At 40.1% G+C, this 16268-nt stretch overlaps 4 protein-coding genes across 5 annotated transcripts in view; 2 read left to right on the forward strand and 2 right to left on the reverse strand.

The window, feature by feature from the left end:
- Window positions 1-32: 32 nt before the first annotated feature.
- Window positions 33-4122, reverse strand: aspdh (aspartate dehydrogenase domain containing). The gene is made up of 8 exons (XM_078269474.1): window positions 4110-4122; window positions 2538-2600; window positions 2190-2334; window positions 1980-2064; window positions 1238-1387; window positions 792-1015; window positions 559-698; window positions 33-203 (listed from the first exon to the last, which is right to left on the reverse strand). The coding sequence occupies exons 1-8, from the start codon at window positions 4120-4122 to the stop codon at window positions 166-168; spliced, it is 858 nt and encodes a 285-aa protein (XP_078125600.1). The 3' UTR covers window positions 33-165.
- tmem86b (transmembrane protein 86B) lies at window positions 4090-5895 on the forward strand. Its single transcript, XM_078269993.1, has 2 exons — window positions 4090-4274; window positions 4751-5895. Exons 1-2 carry the CDS (start codon window positions 4121-4123, stop codon window positions 5203-5205), a joined length of 609 nt encoding a protein of 202 aa, XP_078126119.1. The 5' UTR covers window positions 4090-4120; the 3' UTR covers window positions 5206-5895.
- A 568-nt stretch (window positions 5896-6463) lies between these two features.
- hspbp1 (HSPA (heat shock 70kDa) binding protein, cytoplasmic cochaperone 1) lies at window positions 6464-10407 on the reverse strand. Of its 2 annotated transcripts, none has more exons than XM_078269992.1 (8): window positions 10388-10407; window positions 9638-9768; window positions 8753-8969; window positions 8387-8611; window positions 8005-8160; window positions 7375-7471; window positions 7149-7260; window positions 6464-6736 (listed from the first exon to the last, which is right to left on the reverse strand). In XM_078269992.1, the coding sequence occupies exons 2-8, from the start codon at window positions 9755-9757 to the stop codon at window positions 6656-6658; spliced, it is 1008 nt and encodes a 335-aa protein (XP_078126118.1). In that variant the 5' UTR covers window positions 9758-9768; window positions 10388-10407; the 3' UTR covers window positions 6464-6655. The 2 variants fall into 2 exon arrangements, with proteins under 2 accessions (XP_078126118.1, XP_078126116.1); XM_078269990.1 differs by lacking the exon at window positions 10388-10407 and adding an exon at window positions 10068-10231.
- Window positions 10408-10909: 502 nt separating this feature from the next.
- tufm (Tu translation elongation factor, mitochondrial) overlaps window positions 10910-16268 on the forward strand; it is an 8100-nt gene continuing 2741 nt past the window's right edge. The window contains exons 1-8 of the mRNA XM_078270050.1: window positions 10910-10995; window positions 11846-11892; window positions 11998-12136; window positions 12373-12539; window positions 13131-13400; window positions 13638-13770; window positions 14033-14137; window positions 14505-14656. Of these exons, the coding sequence (XP_078126176.1) occupies window positions 10959-10995; window positions 11846-11892; window positions 11998-12136; window positions 12373-12539; window positions 13131-13400; window positions 13638-13770; window positions 14033-14137; window positions 14505-14656 (1050 nt within the window). The 5' untranslated portion in view covers window positions 10910-10958. The remainder of the gene's footprint in view (window positions 10996-11845; window positions 11893-11997; window positions 12137-12372; window positions 12540-13130; window positions 13401-13637; window positions 13771-14032; window positions 14138-14504; window positions 14657-16268) is intronic.

Consider the following 16268-nt stretch of genomic DNA (forward strand, 5'->3'; position numbering starts at 1 on the left):
ATGCAGTTTATTGGAACACAAATATCCAAGGTCTGTGGGTTTTCAAGTTCTTTGTAACATACTGATCCAGTGACCCCATCCACACAACACACCCACTATAAACCATCTGATTTATCTGGCTTGTTTTGCTGTGTCGTAGGTAATCCTGCAGAGTTCTCGTCTGTTTCAGCACAAGTAAACTCGGCCCCCATGACCTCTGCAAACTGTAAAAAAAATATATATATATTTATATATAATTATAATTTATACTTTAATTAATCCCCACAATTTTACAATTACCACAATTTTACCCTGTTGATATTACACACTTATTATGAAGGGTAATTGACAACAATTCACTTATTTGCACACAAACTCAAAATCTGTTCTTTTATTTGGACCTAAACAGTTATTTCATGACATTAATTACATCATTGTTTCCAACTGACTTTCCAGTAGACAGTGGCAGAAATACCTACATTGGTACTTTCATTAAAGTATCTGAGGACTTCTTCCACCAGTGGTAGCAGATAGCTGGCAGGATCCATCAGGATCTTTGAGGAACTATGCAGTACTCACCTAGTAAACTATTCCAGAAGGAGTTGTATGTTGCACTGCCGGTTACAGCTCCGAGTTTGGCTGGATTCTTCCTCACTGTGTGTACTGAGAAGCCACCGGGCCCAGTCACCTCCACCTCCACCACATGATACTCACTTAACCTGGGTCAGGAGGAACAGGTATGGAAAGTAAAGTGTGATTAAAGCAGATATGAAAGGCTCAATCAGATCAATCAGATGTTTAATAGGACTCACGCTGTGTCAGACACAATCTCTCCCTGAACACCCGTAAAGCCGAGTGTTCCTGCTGCCACTGCTGCTGCTGCCATGGTGTTAACATTGTTTGGAGCAAGTGGGCACAACTCTGCCACTGAGCCTCTGAATAAAACACGCCTGCCCTCTTCCTCCGTCCAATCAGAGAGGACGTCTCCTGTCAGACGGAAGCAGGATGGATGCTTGGACATTCTTATAAACAAAGCCTGAAAACAAATCAAGAGAAGGAACAGAGTTCAATCAGAACACAATAAGGTTTACCAGAAGACACTCATATCCTGAGTACTAATATAAAATAATAGTTGATTTGCCACTTGCCAGCTGCACCTTTATTCTCAAAGTCTAAACCATGTGAAGAGTGGCCACTGTATGTCTTCCTCTTCCTGTACTACTCAGTCTAAACAGCACCTGCACCACCCCAGTGTTACCTTCAAGGCTCCACTATCATTTAGCCTCTGGATGTCTTGGCCTCCCCATAATGCACCACTGGGGACGTAGAGTGTCCTACCATACTGCTGAGCCACCTGACGCAGCTTCTGATTCAGAGCAGGGTCAGAGAGGGCAGAGGGAGAACCCACCTGAGAGGAGGATACATAAAGGCACAATAGACGATGTCATAATTTTGTGATTAATAACTGAACTGTCACCATATGTGTTTTTATTTTCTGTAATGGCTACATACAGCACCTATTTTATTTTAAAATCACATTTATGTGGCCGGGTTAGCTCAGTTGGTAGAGCAGGCGCACATATATAAAGAGGTTTACCCCACATTTATTTACACATCAGTTTAAAACAGAGACATGTGTCAGCCGTTCTGACCAGTGAGCATATATCTGTTGGAGACAACAAAAGAAAACAATGCTACCATGTTAAAATTCATAACATATCAGACAGTTGCCCGAACATATTGAGTATTCCTAAAATACAGAAAACCAAAATAATAAAACTAAATTACCTCTTTAGAATAGACCAGACTTTAGAAAAAAAAGCCTCACTGATAAACATGAACATACCTTGTCACCCCTCTTACTCTTACCTGTTATAGTCTACAGTTGAGGAGCAGGAACATCAGAAGCAAAGGATGTAGCAATATATAAAATGCTACAATAGAAAAATGAAATACCCTGTTTTGCAACATCTTCCACATTAAACAGAGGATAATCTCACCATGAAGTGAGACTTAGACAGGAAGTGAAGCCCAAATTCTTTCACTATCTGCGGATGGCACACTTCTACAATCACATCACATCGCCTGTAAAACACAGTTTTAAAATGATTTTAAAAAGATGTCACAGAACATTCTGGGCATGTTGTCTATGCTAGCACAGAGATCATATAAGATGCAAATACTGGTGTTTGGAATATGAGTGTATGCACCTTTCTGCAAAGGATGATAGGTCACCAAGTATGAGTTCATCAGGAACTAAACCTTTGAGCTTGTCAAAATTTCTGTTCCAAACGAAAGCCAGTGTTAGACCGAGAGCAGCTCCATCTTTAAGGATCCTCTCCACCAGGTACTGCCCTGAAGTGCACTCGCACACACACACACACACACACACACACACACACACACACACACACACACACACACACACACACACACACACACACACACACACACACACACACACACACACACACACACATTGATCTAAGCAAAAGACTCATATAATAAAATCATACAATGATGTATGTCAGAAAGTGTTTGAAAGTGGGAGTTCACACCTAGATGTCCATAACCTACAACGCCAATCCTTTGGAAGGAAGAGCTGGTTGCCATGTCCTGTGCTGAGAAAAGGAAACATACTGAAAATAGCCCAGAATATTCACCTGCAACTTGACAACACAAACCAAAACACACATATACAAGTCGGCTTTCAACATTACGTCCTATCTTGACATCTATAACACTTATTTATTGCTCTACTCACCAGATAATCCCACACCTCTGCAGAGCTGCGTTTCTCCCAATGTGAAGCACAACAATCGGCCCACGACTCCAGGAATTGTGGGAAATCAGAGTACAAAGTTTAGAGAGGCCATAGTTAATCATTGTTAGTTCTCAATGTGTGGAATTATCACACCATAAGCTTCCATCCATTCAAGCGATTTCAGGTGCATTCAGAATCGCTTGTAAAGTGCAACAAAGAAAAAGCTGTGTATGACAGATGAGACAGAAATTTTTCCTACATGCACAATGTAACTATGTGTTTCGTCTTGTTGGAGAAATCGAAAGCAGTGTGGCCATCTGGTGAACTCATACAATGCAATGTGAAATAATTTTCTTTATTAAGATTATCCTTTGATCCCAACCCCTTAAAATGTGTCATATATTACATTTTAAACATATGTTGGCAAATAATCCTGTACAGCAGCAGACTTTTGCTTTGACATTAAACAGTTGTGAAAACACAGTTTCCAGCCTTGACATACAGCAGTCATCTATTTCTAACTGTAGTCAAAGTTGTTGCAGAGATGAATAGTTCATTTTGCATCACCTACAAGGTTAAGAGATATGATTTGAAGGATTTTACCAAAGGAAATCCCTTTCTGGCCATTTCCACACCATTTATTTGTCATTACCAACAATCATCAGAAGTTTACATGTAAAGTAAGAAAATGACCTTTATCATATGAGTTTACTGGTAGTTCAACTTTGCCCCTCATGTGTTTGTGTCACCAATATATTCTAGCTGAAGAGGTCAAAGGTCAGCTGTTTGTCCATGAGAACTCAACAAAGGGAGAACACTGATTATCAGAGTGCAATCAGAAGGCGAGGATCAGTCCAAAGTTCATTTGCTGTGAAATACCAACAGACAGAGACACAGCAGAGATTTGCAGATATTTGAGACAGGGGAACAGGACAAGAACACCTGAGGATTGTGTGTTGGTGACAAAGACAGTAAAGGCAGATCGGCAAAGACAGGATATAAAATACAAGGTGCGTAAAAGGATCCAATTGGGACATCTGCTTGAGCCCACGGCAGTGCTGATTCTGAGACGATGGACATCCTTGAGACAGCTGCCTATGACAGGCGGCAGAGGAGAAACATGGTACCTAATATTCCTTTATTCTTACCAACAGTCATTGGCCAATAGTTGTTTATGTTAATTACATTTTCTCTATGTGGAAAGGATAAAATCATAATTTCAGCCAACTCTTCAAATTCATGCTGTGACATGTCTCCCATTTCTTTCTGTCATTTCCTCTCTATCAGTCCTGTGCTCTCCTTTTTTCTCTCTCGCCTTTCTTTTTATCCACAGCTGTGTACTTCTACCTGTGGACTCCTGACTCACCTGCTTCCATCATGTCTGCGGGTGTCAAATCAGCACCAACACTCCTATTGGCTGCAGCAGTGCTGAGCTGGAATGGAGGGCAGAGTGTCCTGGGTGTGGTGGGAGGACTGCTCTTCTCTGCTGTTGGTGACTGCTGTCTTGTATGGCCTGAGCTTTTTCTGCATGGTAAGAATTTGTACATCAGTGAAGCACAAATCCAGGCATTTTCAAAATGCAAACTAAGCTGCAGGTTGGCCTCATAGTTAGAGAATGTACATTGCATGTATAGAAGTACATGTAATGGCATGTTGCACAGAGTGTAAAGGGGGTCAGCCCTCAACCACAAGCTTGGTGGTTTGATCCCGGACTGAATGTCAGTGTCCTTGAGCAAGACACTGAACCCCAAGTTGCTCCCTGGGCACTGTATGTCTACTGTTCCAAATGCTTAGGATATGTTAAATGCAGATTGAATTTCACTACATTGTACTGCAGTTGTATGTGATGAATAAAGTTTATTTTTTATAGTATAAAAAAATATTAATATACTCTGTGATCAGTAGAACCCTCTAAATTAAAGCTGCAAAGATTTGCATAAAGCAAAACATTGGCCTGTTATTTATTGATGTATTGTATGTCCTTAACATGTCACACATCTGTTTCAGGAATGGGTGCATTTGCTGTGGCTCATTTGCTGTACTCACTCACCTTCCTCTCCAGTCGTTATGTGGCATATTCCTCTTCCTCTTCCTCCTGGATCCGTTTTCTATATCTGATCCTGTTAATGGTGGGAGGAGGTGTCTACATCTACATATATCCATTCCTGCGGAAGGCACCAAACTCAGACATTCTGCTTCCAGCTGTGGGGGTCTACATTGTTTTAATTTCTCTAATGGGGGCATTAGCCATCAGAACCCGCCATGCGGCAACACTGTTAGGAAGTTTGACCTTCATGGTGTCTGACCTGTCACTGGCTCTGCAGGTTTTCAAGGTGACAGATCCAATTGAGCATGGTCATGCTATTGTCATGGTGACATATTATTTGGCACAGCTACTAATAGCTGTGGGTGATGTAAAGGCAGTGGAGAAGGAGGACTTTGCAAAATGGAAGCGGTCCTAATCAGCATCCCTGTGGATGAGTCTGAAGTATCTCCATCACCCTATTGAAATCCAAAACTACCTATTAAATACTTTTTGTAGGTCTTTGAGTTTTTAATATAAACCAATCAAAGAAGGAAAATAGAAGAAGGGCAGTTCTTCTACTGGACAGCACTTGACAGCTACTGGCTAGTTCAAAAGATAAAAAGAGCAGCTTTCAATGTCAAGATATTTTACTATGTGTTTCCAGTTTGCATTTGAAATATCATACAAATAGTCATAACATTTTAAAATACCATGGTCTACAACAAAACCTAAAGAAACACCACAAATATCAGTTTAGAATAATATCTGTATTCTGATTTGTGCCAAAATATTTTAATTTTGCGTGACATCCATGTTTATGTGTAGGTTGTGCATGTGATGGCAACATTTTTCACATGTGAGCTGGCTATTATATGTATAAATACTCCAATATTGTTGTGTTATTAATAAATATGGTGTAAAACAAACAATGATGTCCATTATTCTGAGTAATTTCTTAAAGTGCTCATATTATGCTCATTTCAGGTTCATAATTGTATTTAGAGGTTGTACCAGAATAGGTTTATGTGGTTTAATTTTCAGAAAACACCATATTGTTGTTGTACTGCACATTGCTGCAGCTCCTCTTTTCACCCTGTGTGTTGAGCTCTCTGTTTTAGCTACAGAGTGAGACATCACACTTCTGTACCATCTTTGTTGGAAGTCACACATGCGCAGTAAGTACAGCTAGCTAGTCAGTTGCAGAGTATGAGGGAGTGTCATGCTAGCAGCTAGGCGAGCATTATAACGTGTGTTACAAAGTGATGCACGTTTGTCTCTGAAGTAAAAGCTGGACTACAATAGAGCTGTTTGGAGCAGTTTGTGAACAGTGTTTTCTGTTGGAGATGGTAAGTCCCTTTGGAGTAGACTTTGGGCTTTTTCACTTTGTAAACCTATAAACGTGCACAAAAAAAAAGATATATAACACAATAAAGGAAAGGGGAAAAGCCAAAAAGCATAATATGAGCACTTTAAGAGACAATCGACTAAACTGAAATGAATAAACTTTAACTCAGTGACTTCAGACAATGCTAACTTACAACAATTAATACCTGGTTGCATGTGTAACTAAATTAACATTCAGGATGTAAATATTAACAACTCAAACAGAAAATACATACTACCTGTGAGGAAGATTGATATTTGGTTAGGCGTTACATTTAAGATTTGAAGAACTGAAAACACTGGACTAAAAATAGCAGCTGACTTGAGAAGTACTTTTATACATTAGAGCTATTTACACAATACAATCCAGCTCCTGTATTGCATGCAAAATATGGACAGCATCTTTCCTAACAGACAAAAACTTTGCTTAACATCTACGATCCAGATCACAAATGTTAACATCTTTGCACACTGATACCAAAACAGGTGAGGTAAATAAGACTTCAGCGATCCATCCCATTGTCATCTGACTGCTGCCCGCGGAAACATGTAACCCTCATACGCTCACAGAAGTCCAGTTCTTCCTGTTGGAAACAAAAATGTGACTTTCAAAGATGTTCCTGGACAAGAATAAAGCCTTGTCCTAGACAATGGATTTAAAAAACTGACATCTTCATTTGCCTAAAAGTTAAATTGTATAATGGAAAAGTATTGACGTGTCGGCTTCTAGTTGGCACTTGAAAATGCATTTAGTCAGAATTTGGTTGCTTTTTGTTTAGACTTACTATTTCATTAATATTGTACACATTTCCACAACACTACATTTTGCCATCATGCAGTCATAGCTTTGTACATGAGAAAAGACAACCATCTTATAAACATCTCTGCTTGCTTTTAAAAATAAAGACTAAAAAACTATTTTAGGTCTACATTCACACAATACTTGAACCAAGGTTTACCATCTTTTACCATCAGGCTTAAAGACATAGGCATTACCTGGCTCTCTTCTTTTCCTTGGAGCTCTTTGGATAGCTGTCTGAGTAACTCCTCCAAACCCAAAGCAGGATTCCTGCAGTCTTTGAGACCCTGTGGACAGTCTTCCACCAGACTAGACAGGACATCAGAAACAAAAAAGAGTTCAACTACTACTGAACCATGAATTAATGTCAACTTGTGGATGTTGGAGACAGCAAGGTTGAAATTAAGAGAAGAGGTTTCTTACCAGCAAAGGGCGCCAAGCACATGCTCATGGAAATCTGAGTGTGGTGTGCGAAGAACAGATACCAGCTGCTGTACCATACCCATGGAGACAACTGTGTCTGCAGGAAGAAGGAAAAATATGTAGATAATATATCTGACCCAAAATAGTAGTAGTACTAGTAATAGTAGAAGTACTTCCCAGTCAAAACTGCAAGCCCATCAGTCATCAATTTATTAGACCCGAGCAGTGGAAAAATAAAATCGATAACACAACAACAGTAGTTAAAAACATACTGATCGCTTTATGTTTGGAACACACCTGTAGCAACACACCAGCCCCTACTGTTGGATCAGGGCTTGAGCATGAGCTGGTAGGGGTGCCTGGAGGTCTGGAGTTGGGAACTCAGGTTCTAGGCTATTATTATTATTATCATCATCATTAGCAAGCTTCTTTTTGTAAAATAATTAGTGAACTGTTCGTCATAAAAAAAAATTTAATTTGTGAATATCTGCTCTTTTAATTTACAGAATATGATTTTACAGGGCAAACATTGCCAGATTTTCAGACAAAGGCTGTGATGGCAAAAAATAAAAAATAATCCCAAGCTTAGTTAAACGCACTGTCCTGTTTCGATTCCTCTCTCATTCGTACCTTTCGTTTCAGGATGTGACATGAGCAGGTTGAGCAGAAGGAATGCAGACTTAGTTTGGAGCTTCTCGTTGTCTGACTGCATGCCTCGCATCAGCATTGAGAAGCCATCATGGGACAAGAATGCCTGCAGTCCTGCCTCCTGCTCTCGAACCAGACCTAAAGTCACAACAGGATACAGTTACAGTCTGTTCTGAGGTGAACTGTATCCTGAACGTCAAATCTAGTCTCAAGTTTTTACACTCTTTCATTGCTGTCAAAAAACCAATTCATGCTTCTGATCAAACCACTAGTCAGTAACATTAATAGCCAGTTTCAAGTAAACCGTATTCAACATTGAGCGAGTTTCGTACTTAATTTTTGCAGCTCTGTCTTAGATACTTACACGACACAGCATAAAGGGCTTTCACTCTGACGGTGGGGTGGGGGTCTGAGTCTGTCAGCTGCAGCAGTTTTGGCAGTGCCCCGATGCTAAACAAGTGGACCTGCACCTGCGACATGTTCTGGGCACAGGTAGCGATAAGATGGGCAGCACGCCACCTCAGTCCACTTTGGGCATGACACAGATACTGGGAGAGGCACAATTCCAGTCCACCAAGAGTCATTAGGTCTGTGAAGCACAGGAATAGAGGACAAAGTCAGGATAAGGCCAACATATAGTATTTTTTTTTTTCATAACCTCTAGTCAGCTAGTGGTTCTAAGTCCATGCTAACAACGAAAACATCAACTATAATACTGTTTATAACAAACCTCTAGCATTGTCCAGGTTCTCACACAACTCTGACAGCAATTCAAAGGCTGATTCCCGCTCATCTTCATCCTCTTCATCCCTCTCCTCCTCTCCTTCTCTCTCCCGTTCGCTCCTTCCCTCTTTGCGTAAGACGGCCAAGCAGTGCTTTATCTGCTCCACTTCATCCATCGGGCCTTTACAGACTTCTGCAAGAGCATCTCCCAGCCACGTCTTCCTCTGTAACAAATAAAGAGTACAAGAATGTTGCTTACCTTTGATGCAAGTTAGAGGTCTTCATGGGTCCAAATTAAAACCAGACCTCCCTAAGATGGACTGTCCTTTAAAAACATCTCAAAACACACACAAAAATCCGAAGTACCTGGACTGAGCCCAAATTGACTTGAAAAGGGGTTATCATTTCAGAAGAACCCATGGGGCACTGGGATAAATTGTTTTGGTTCTGATAGAGGCCTTATGAGAAACAATGGATAAACACATATGACCTTGTGATGGAACAATGCCTGCAAATAGTTTTGAGCACTTGAAGAGCACTTGTGTCTAGAGCTGTAACTAACAATTAGTTTCATCACCAATTAAGGTCAGAAAAAAAGCCTTTTACAATTTCCCACAGTCCATGTCGCCAAAATACAAAGATGTTTACTTCAAAAGCATAGAAAAGAAAAACAACAAATATTAAAATTGTAGGAGTTGAAACCAGTAAATATGGGCCTTTTCGCTTGAAAAAAAAATAGTTAAAACAATCAATAACCAAAAAAGACCGTCTAAAGTACAGTGAGAACTAACTGACGTGGACTAGAAAGTCTGGAACAAACGAGATGTGTGCGTGTAGGGCTTTCTGCCCAAAGCCTCCTTAGGTTTGCAATGTATTATTAACAGGCCCTCACCTCCTCTGACATGGGTTCAACAGTGGCAGGTCCCTCTGCGGCTGATCCAGCATCCACTGCTAGCTGCAGGACCCCCTGAAGGTTCTGTGGATATCTCCTAGTTGGTCTGTCTTCTGCCATGATGTGCACCGCTGATGAGCAAAACAAGAAACATCAACAAGACAAGGACAACCGGATTCAAAAATGACGTGCAGTAGACAGGGCCTGTGAAAATGAATCCAAAATACAGGAAGCAAACCCAGAAGACAGTTTTAAGCTTTACTCTCGGATGACCCCTGGCATTAACCTTGCACTACCTCTAGGACCCCATTCACTGCTATTCGACAGTAACGTTACAGCTCATTAGTTTACATCACTAGAATCATGCTAAATTTAAAAACATTTAAAAACGCAGTAACCCTATATAATCCTTAATCTTAGCACAATTTACCTTTACAAGAGTCCTATAAAGCTGTGTTGGAAAAATAGATACACTGCGTCTTTTTAAAACAAGTTAACTTCCCTTTATACACAGATACATGAATGCGCTAGAAGAACATTCTAGCTAACGTGTGGCAAGGAGGCTGCCATGCTGTACCGTAAACCTTGAACCAAATTGGCAAGCAAAATGTTTTTCCGAACTCTTTCCTCATCTTTTGTGTCATTTAAGTATTCACATGTTCTATGCTAATTCAGTACTTTAAAATGTATAATATTGTAAAACTGACAGTATTATAACCTTGGCATTTAAAAGGCACAACAGCAAACTACCTTTTTCTATGCAAACTCCACCTATTAGCGTGTTTAAGGTAAATCAGTGACGTTTGTACGCACGGCGTTCAGAGAGTATCAGTAAAAGTAAGAGGAGAATAGCGCCTCGTGAAATTCCAATTAATTGCAATTAGATTATGATAATTTCCTCATGTCGTGCAGCTTACAACATATGTGATTTTGGTGATTGATTTAGATTTAGATATTAACACATTTGTTAAAAGCGTGACAAGTAAAAATCAAACATTTCTCCACCAATGCCCCAGATAAAATAAGCAAGTTAGAGTAATGATCTGCTTGTATCCTCAAACCTGCAGTTTGGCACGTTCTCTTATTAAATACTTTTAATAAGTCATGTCTTGATGTGTATTGTTATCATTAGTAGTAGTGGTATTGAAAACACAATTAACACCATTCGTAGTGGTAGCATTCTATTAGTATACCATAGTAACCAATCTATGTTTGTAACGAATAAAACGCCATTTTTGTCTGCTGCATGGGCGACAGTTTTGGAGCTGGTGAGGTACTCTCTTGATTTTATGATCGTCTTGGTTTTGCCTCACCATCCAAGATGGCGGCGCTTGTGGGATTGCGTGCATGTTTCTCCGGTAAATTAGTTTAATTTTCTTGTAGTAAATGACTCTGCATTTCTGGCACTTTGTTGATTCATAGCACCCGGATTTGTTGTATAGATAAGATAATATGTTGTTTGTGTTTGTAGAAACATGTTATATCATGAAAAAATAGATGCTGCTGTCTCTTCAATAGCAGAGCAAGGTCACGTTACCAATGATTGTTAACTAACGATACAGCTAGCTGAGGATGAGAACTGACTGATGAATAATGATTGAAACTAGCTAATATTATAGGCAGTTAGATATCGAAACCTACTGTTTAATAACTAACAGCAGCTCATTTGGAGGAGAATGACAGTGTCGGGTCTTCCCTTCTGGTTCAAAGGGTTTGTTAGCTTAATGCAAGCTGCTGCAGAGCTGCTTTCAGCGAATTACCTGATGTAAACTGTAAATCAGAATCAAAAACTCTGACACAGTCCCATTCCTATCATCAGAAAATAATGAGACTTTGGTTATTGCAGGTGCAAAACATACATGCTTATTTCACAGTATTTGAGTGTTTTTTTTTTATTAAAATGACAGTGATGCTTTACCTTGTGACACTGGCATACTTTTAAATTAGATGATAGTCAGCAAAGATGTGTGAGACATTCAGCGCTAACCGAAAATTGAGACAAAGTATTGCTATCAACAGATGTCTACATACAGTATATTTTGCAGTGAGACTGAAAAAGATAAATAATAGTTTAAATGTCTGTCAATGTCTGACATAAAAAAGGGTTTACTGGAACACATGGTGGAATTATACACTAGATAATCATGTCAAATAATCAGCCATTTTCTAAACTTATGTAATTCTCACATTTTGATTCCCTCTTGTCAGCCCTTCAGCTGTCTTCGCCATGCCTCCTGCACAGCTCCTTTAAATTGGTGAGTGTACACACAAACTGCAGTCTATAGACTGTTTAACATGGATTTGGAAACTACATTATTATATTATATATTATTCCTGTGTTGTTGTTTTTTGTCTTGTAGTCTGCTGTGCCCCTGAGTCGGCGGACCTTTGCTGCAGAGGCTAAGAAGACATACAGCAGGGACAAGCCCCACGTGAACATTGGAACAATTGGTCATGTTGATCACGGAAAGACAACCCTGACTGCAGCCATCACAAAAGGTAGAGTCCCTGACGTCCTAGGTTTTACTCTACACTGGCCCAGATTACCTTAAATCCAACATTAATTGGCTCTAGAGACTGAGTTTGCTCCACTAACCTACGACAATTTGAGGCCTAATTTTTTTATATATATATATATATATATATGATATATATATATATATATATATATATATATATAGTTTTGGGTAACAAGAAATCAGAAATGTGACCTTGGTATGTTTTTGGGTCCTCAGTGCTCGCTGACGCTGGTGGTGCTAACTATAAAAAATATGAGGACATTGACAATGCCCCCGAAGAGAAGGCCAGAGGAATCACCATCAATGCCTCTCATGTGGAATACACCACAGCCAACAGACATTATGCTCACACAGACTGTCCTGGTCATGCTGACTATGTCAAGGTAATCTGCCTTTACTTAAGTTCTTCAAAGCAACAGGCCTGGCCAGGAAAGTGCTGAACATAATGCAGCTTTGTTGTTATTCAGTCCTTCCAGAAAATTTGTGATTGTTGCGGGCAAAAAGTCCTTGATTATATGCCACGTTTTCTTAAAAAAATGCGCTGGAATATGCGGGATATTTATGCAATGAAATTGCGAGAACTTGCAAAAATTGCGGGTACTTGCAAAAACTGCGGTTTCATCGCGGGGTTTGCAGCTTTTCGATGATGTTCACGTTGCATAATTACATCACTTCATAATGTTCCCATGGCAACAGGGGAAAATGGCAAAATTTTTCAACTTTCTAAGATATATGTGACTTTTTTGCAACGAAAGTGCGGCGTATTTGAAAAAATGCGGCCCCTGCATCAATATGCAGACTTTGGCTGATTATGCATTGAATTATGTGATCGCATAATAGCGTTTTTCTGGAAGGACTGGTTATTTTAGCTGATCAGAATCCTTGTTTCTCCATAAGCATTTCAACCTTATTTATTTACATTATAAATAACTTAAATGTAATTAATTACCTCGACATCTTCTCTTTTTTTTTAGAACATGATTACAGGCACAGCTCAGATGGACGGCTGCATCCTGGTGGTGGCGGCCACTGACGGCCAGATGCCTCAGACACGAGAACACCTCCTGTTGGCCAGGCAGATAGGTGTCGAGCATGTTGTGGTTTTCATCAACAAGGCCGATGCCGTGGAGGACCGGGAGATGGTGGAACTGGTGGAGATCGAGATCCGCGAGCTGCTCACAGAATTTGGCTATGATGGCGAGAACACACCTGTTGTGATAGGCTCAGCCCTCTGCGCCCTGGAGGTGAGGGGGAATGCCTGCAGTCATTTTTCTTACAATTTAGATAATACTTTGCTGATCTTAACCACTAGTGGTTTACAGCTCTGTCAGCTACTTTTGCATGGTTTTAACAACGAGCTACAGTAAAAATAATGGTTCAGTCAGCAAAATCTTGTTGCTAATTGCAGTAAATTTTGAGCCTCTAACGTGAGGCATCTCGATGTGATCTGACTTAATTATTTTTGTTTTGCTCCATTTCAGAACAGAGAGCCTGAACTTGGTGTAAATGCAGTGATGAGTCTGCTGGAGATCGTGGATTCTTATGTTCCTCTGCCCAAAAGAGAGCTGGAAAAATCCTTTCTTCTGCCCATTGAAGGGGTTTACTCAATCCCAGGTAGGCAACTACAAGAAATGCAACCTGCACACTTTTCGTCTCAATACTGTTGTAATGCTGAACCCAATTAGGGAGGAATATTGGTGGTATTAGTTTCATTGTAATTAATTCATAGCTTTAATGTAGTTGCCTCTGTTCAGTGGTGAACTATTATGACTGACTTCCTCCTCCCTAGCTGTAAAAATCTCAAAACGAGTCAGATGGTAGTGACATGAAAAAGTTATTTGATCTAAATTTGAGTGTTCTCTTTTGTGTCCTTCAGGCAGAGGTACGGTGGTGACGGGCACTATGGAGAGGGGTATCATCAAGAAAGGAGACGACTGTGAGTTTGTGGGCCACAATCGCAGCTTCAAGTCAGTGGTTACAGGTGAGTGAAAGGGAGGGGGGAAAAAAGCAACAGAAACTCAGGAGGAGGAGCTCCTGTGTTACTTACAAAGCACATAACCACAGCATGACAAATTTGCAGACAGGTCACAATATGAAGGAAAAATCTGAATAAATGGAGAAACTTTACAAATGCAGACACCTCCATACAGGGCATTAGGGGCTCACTGAATTGTTTGAGTATGTAAATATGAATCATATAACATAACCTTCACGATCACAAAATATCATCCCAGTTGAACACCTACTGTATGGCTGATTATTTGCTGATATATGTTCAGCTTAAATAATACTTTACTGTATGAGTGGTGGTGTTCACACAGGAATTTCATCTAGCTTATTTTGCTCAGGTATTGAGATGTTCCACAAGTCTCTGGATCGGGCAGAAGCAGGAGATAACCTGGGCGCTCTGGTCCGAGGACTGAAGAGAGAAGATATAAGGAGAGGGATGGTGATGTGCAAACCAGGATCCATCCAGCCTTACCAGAAAATCAAGGCCCAGGTCTGAGAGCACAAACCAGTTGACAGACCAATGGTCACATTTATTTTTATTTATTGCATGACTACCGGCCAAAGAGTAGTTTTAAAGGCAAACTGGGAGACCAGACAGATGCCGGACACAAGTCATGTTTCCATCTAATTGTCAAGCGAATTTTAAGTAAACTTTTAAAATGTCGCAAAAAAGAAAAAAAATGTGAATTTAAAGTGTTTCCATCAACTGGTTCAGAGCAAGGGGGTAAGCTTCGCTTCAGAACTCGAACCTCCTATGGCGCCATTTTGATGCTACCAAACGATCACCCCCCGTTAGCATTCCATTGACTCCCATTCATTTTGGCATCACTTTGACAGCGAATAACTTTACATCTGAAGCGTTTAAAGACTTTATTTGTCCATTGTTTATTTTCTAAAGAAACACGACAATGTATAAAAGGCTCCATTACCTTGTATCTCACGTTATGGCTCCGTAGCAGACGTTTTTGTAAAAATAGGCTAACGATTGTGTCATAACCACCGGACTTACTGTCGCACAGTAGAGGAATTACCGTACAGTACAGGAGAAGCTCGCAGGCAGTTTCTACTTACATTAGCTGTTTAAGTTTAATTACTAATGTTAACATTTTAGTTAGCAATAATTAGCCTGTGTTCATGTTATCTCCTTATACATATACCTACGCTCTCCGTCTCTGCAAGATTCGGAATGATTGAGATTTCTCTTGGTACAGCTTCTAGAAGACTTACAACTTTCAGACAGGTTGCTCACGTCATATCTACGTAGTCAAGCTCAGTTGGAGGTTGCGCAGTAACGCTCTGTTCCGGTCTCCGTCCAGAGCCATGGGATCTGTTGGTCCAGTTTATATACTGTCTATGGTTTAGATCTACGCAAAGCGTAGTTTTGTCACAAATTGACGTTAAGCATGGTTGTAGATTGCAAACCGGCTTGCTAAATCAAAGAGTTTAGAAGCTAAGTTCTTTGGCTAAATGGAGAGAGGTAGCATTGTACAAGTTGGCCACCTGTGCAGAATACAGGGTTGTGGCAGAGACATTTGGTGTCAGTGAGACAACCGTTCACCACTGTGTATACGTGGCGTGCAGGGCCATACGATTCAAGCTGTTGAACCAATTCATCAATTTACCCGAGGCACAGGCTATAACTGCACTGGATGGGACCCATATCCCGATCCTTCCCCCATCCGATGGATACCAGGACTATAGTCATGTGAGTTACACGTTCGCTATGTCACAACTTATTCAGCAAAGCATTATATCTTTTTCGAAAAAAGGCAAAAACTTTTTTGCGAGTTTGAGGAACTTTTTTTGAATTTTGACATTTTCATCAACATTTTCTAATGCAATACTTCAAAATGCGTATAAAAATAAGTTGATGGAAACATGACTACAGACACCGTCTATCTAATGGCAAAGCAAAATAGTTGAGGATGGTTGTGTAATGTTTTTTTTTTTTATTTGTTTAATTTTTACTATTTGAAAGAGTGCGGAACTTTTACATATAAATGAACTGTTACATTCAAGCCCTTGCCTAATGAGTTCACACAGGGCTGATTAAGCCTGTTAGCTGCTATTCTGGCTCTCTGATTGGTTACACAGTATGTCAG

This window comes from Sander vitreus, chromosome 15 (genome assembly GCF_031162955.1).
Source record: "Sander vitreus isolate 19-12246 chromosome 15, sanVit1, whole genome shotgun sequence".
Classification (NCBI taxonomy): Eukaryota; Metazoa; Chordata; class Actinopteri; order Perciformes; family Percidae; genus Sander; species Sander vitreus.

What these genes read in the sequence shown, in the direction of transcription:
- tmem86b (XM_078269993.1), top strand. Translation starts at nt 4,121, where the DNA reads ATGTCTGCGGGTGTCAAATCAGCACCAACACTCCTATTGGCTGCAGCA. An exon ending in GCCTGAGCTTTTTCTGCATG is followed by an intron (nt 4,275 to 4,750) that starts GTAAGAATTTGT and finishes CATCTGTTTCAG; the next exon opens with GAATGGGTGCATTTGCTGTG.
- aspdh (XM_078269474.1), bottom strand. An exon ending in TGTCTAAGTCTCACTTCATG is followed by an intron (nt 1,388 to 1,979) that starts GTGAGATTATCC and finishes TCCTCCTCTCAG; the next exon opens with GTGGGTTCTCCCTCTGCCCT. An exon ending in CTTCTGGAATAGTTTACTAG is followed by an intron (nt 204 to 558) that starts GTGAGTACTGCA and finishes TTTTTTTTACAG; the next exon opens with TTTGCAGAGGTCATGGGGGC.
- hspbp1 (XM_078269992.1), bottom strand. Translation starts at nt 9,757, where the DNA reads ATGGCAGAAGACAGACCAACTAGGAGATATCCACAGAACCTTCAGGGG. An exon ending in GAACCTGGACAATGCTAGAG is followed by an intron (nt 8,612 to 8,752) that starts GTTTGTTATAAA and finishes TGTGCTTCACAG; the next exon opens with ACCTAATGACTCTTGGTGGA. An exon ending in AAGGAAAAGAAGAGAGCCAG is followed by an intron (nt 6,737 to 7,148) that starts GTAATGCCTATG and finishes TGTTTCCAACAG; the next exon opens with GAAGAACTGGACTTCTGTGA.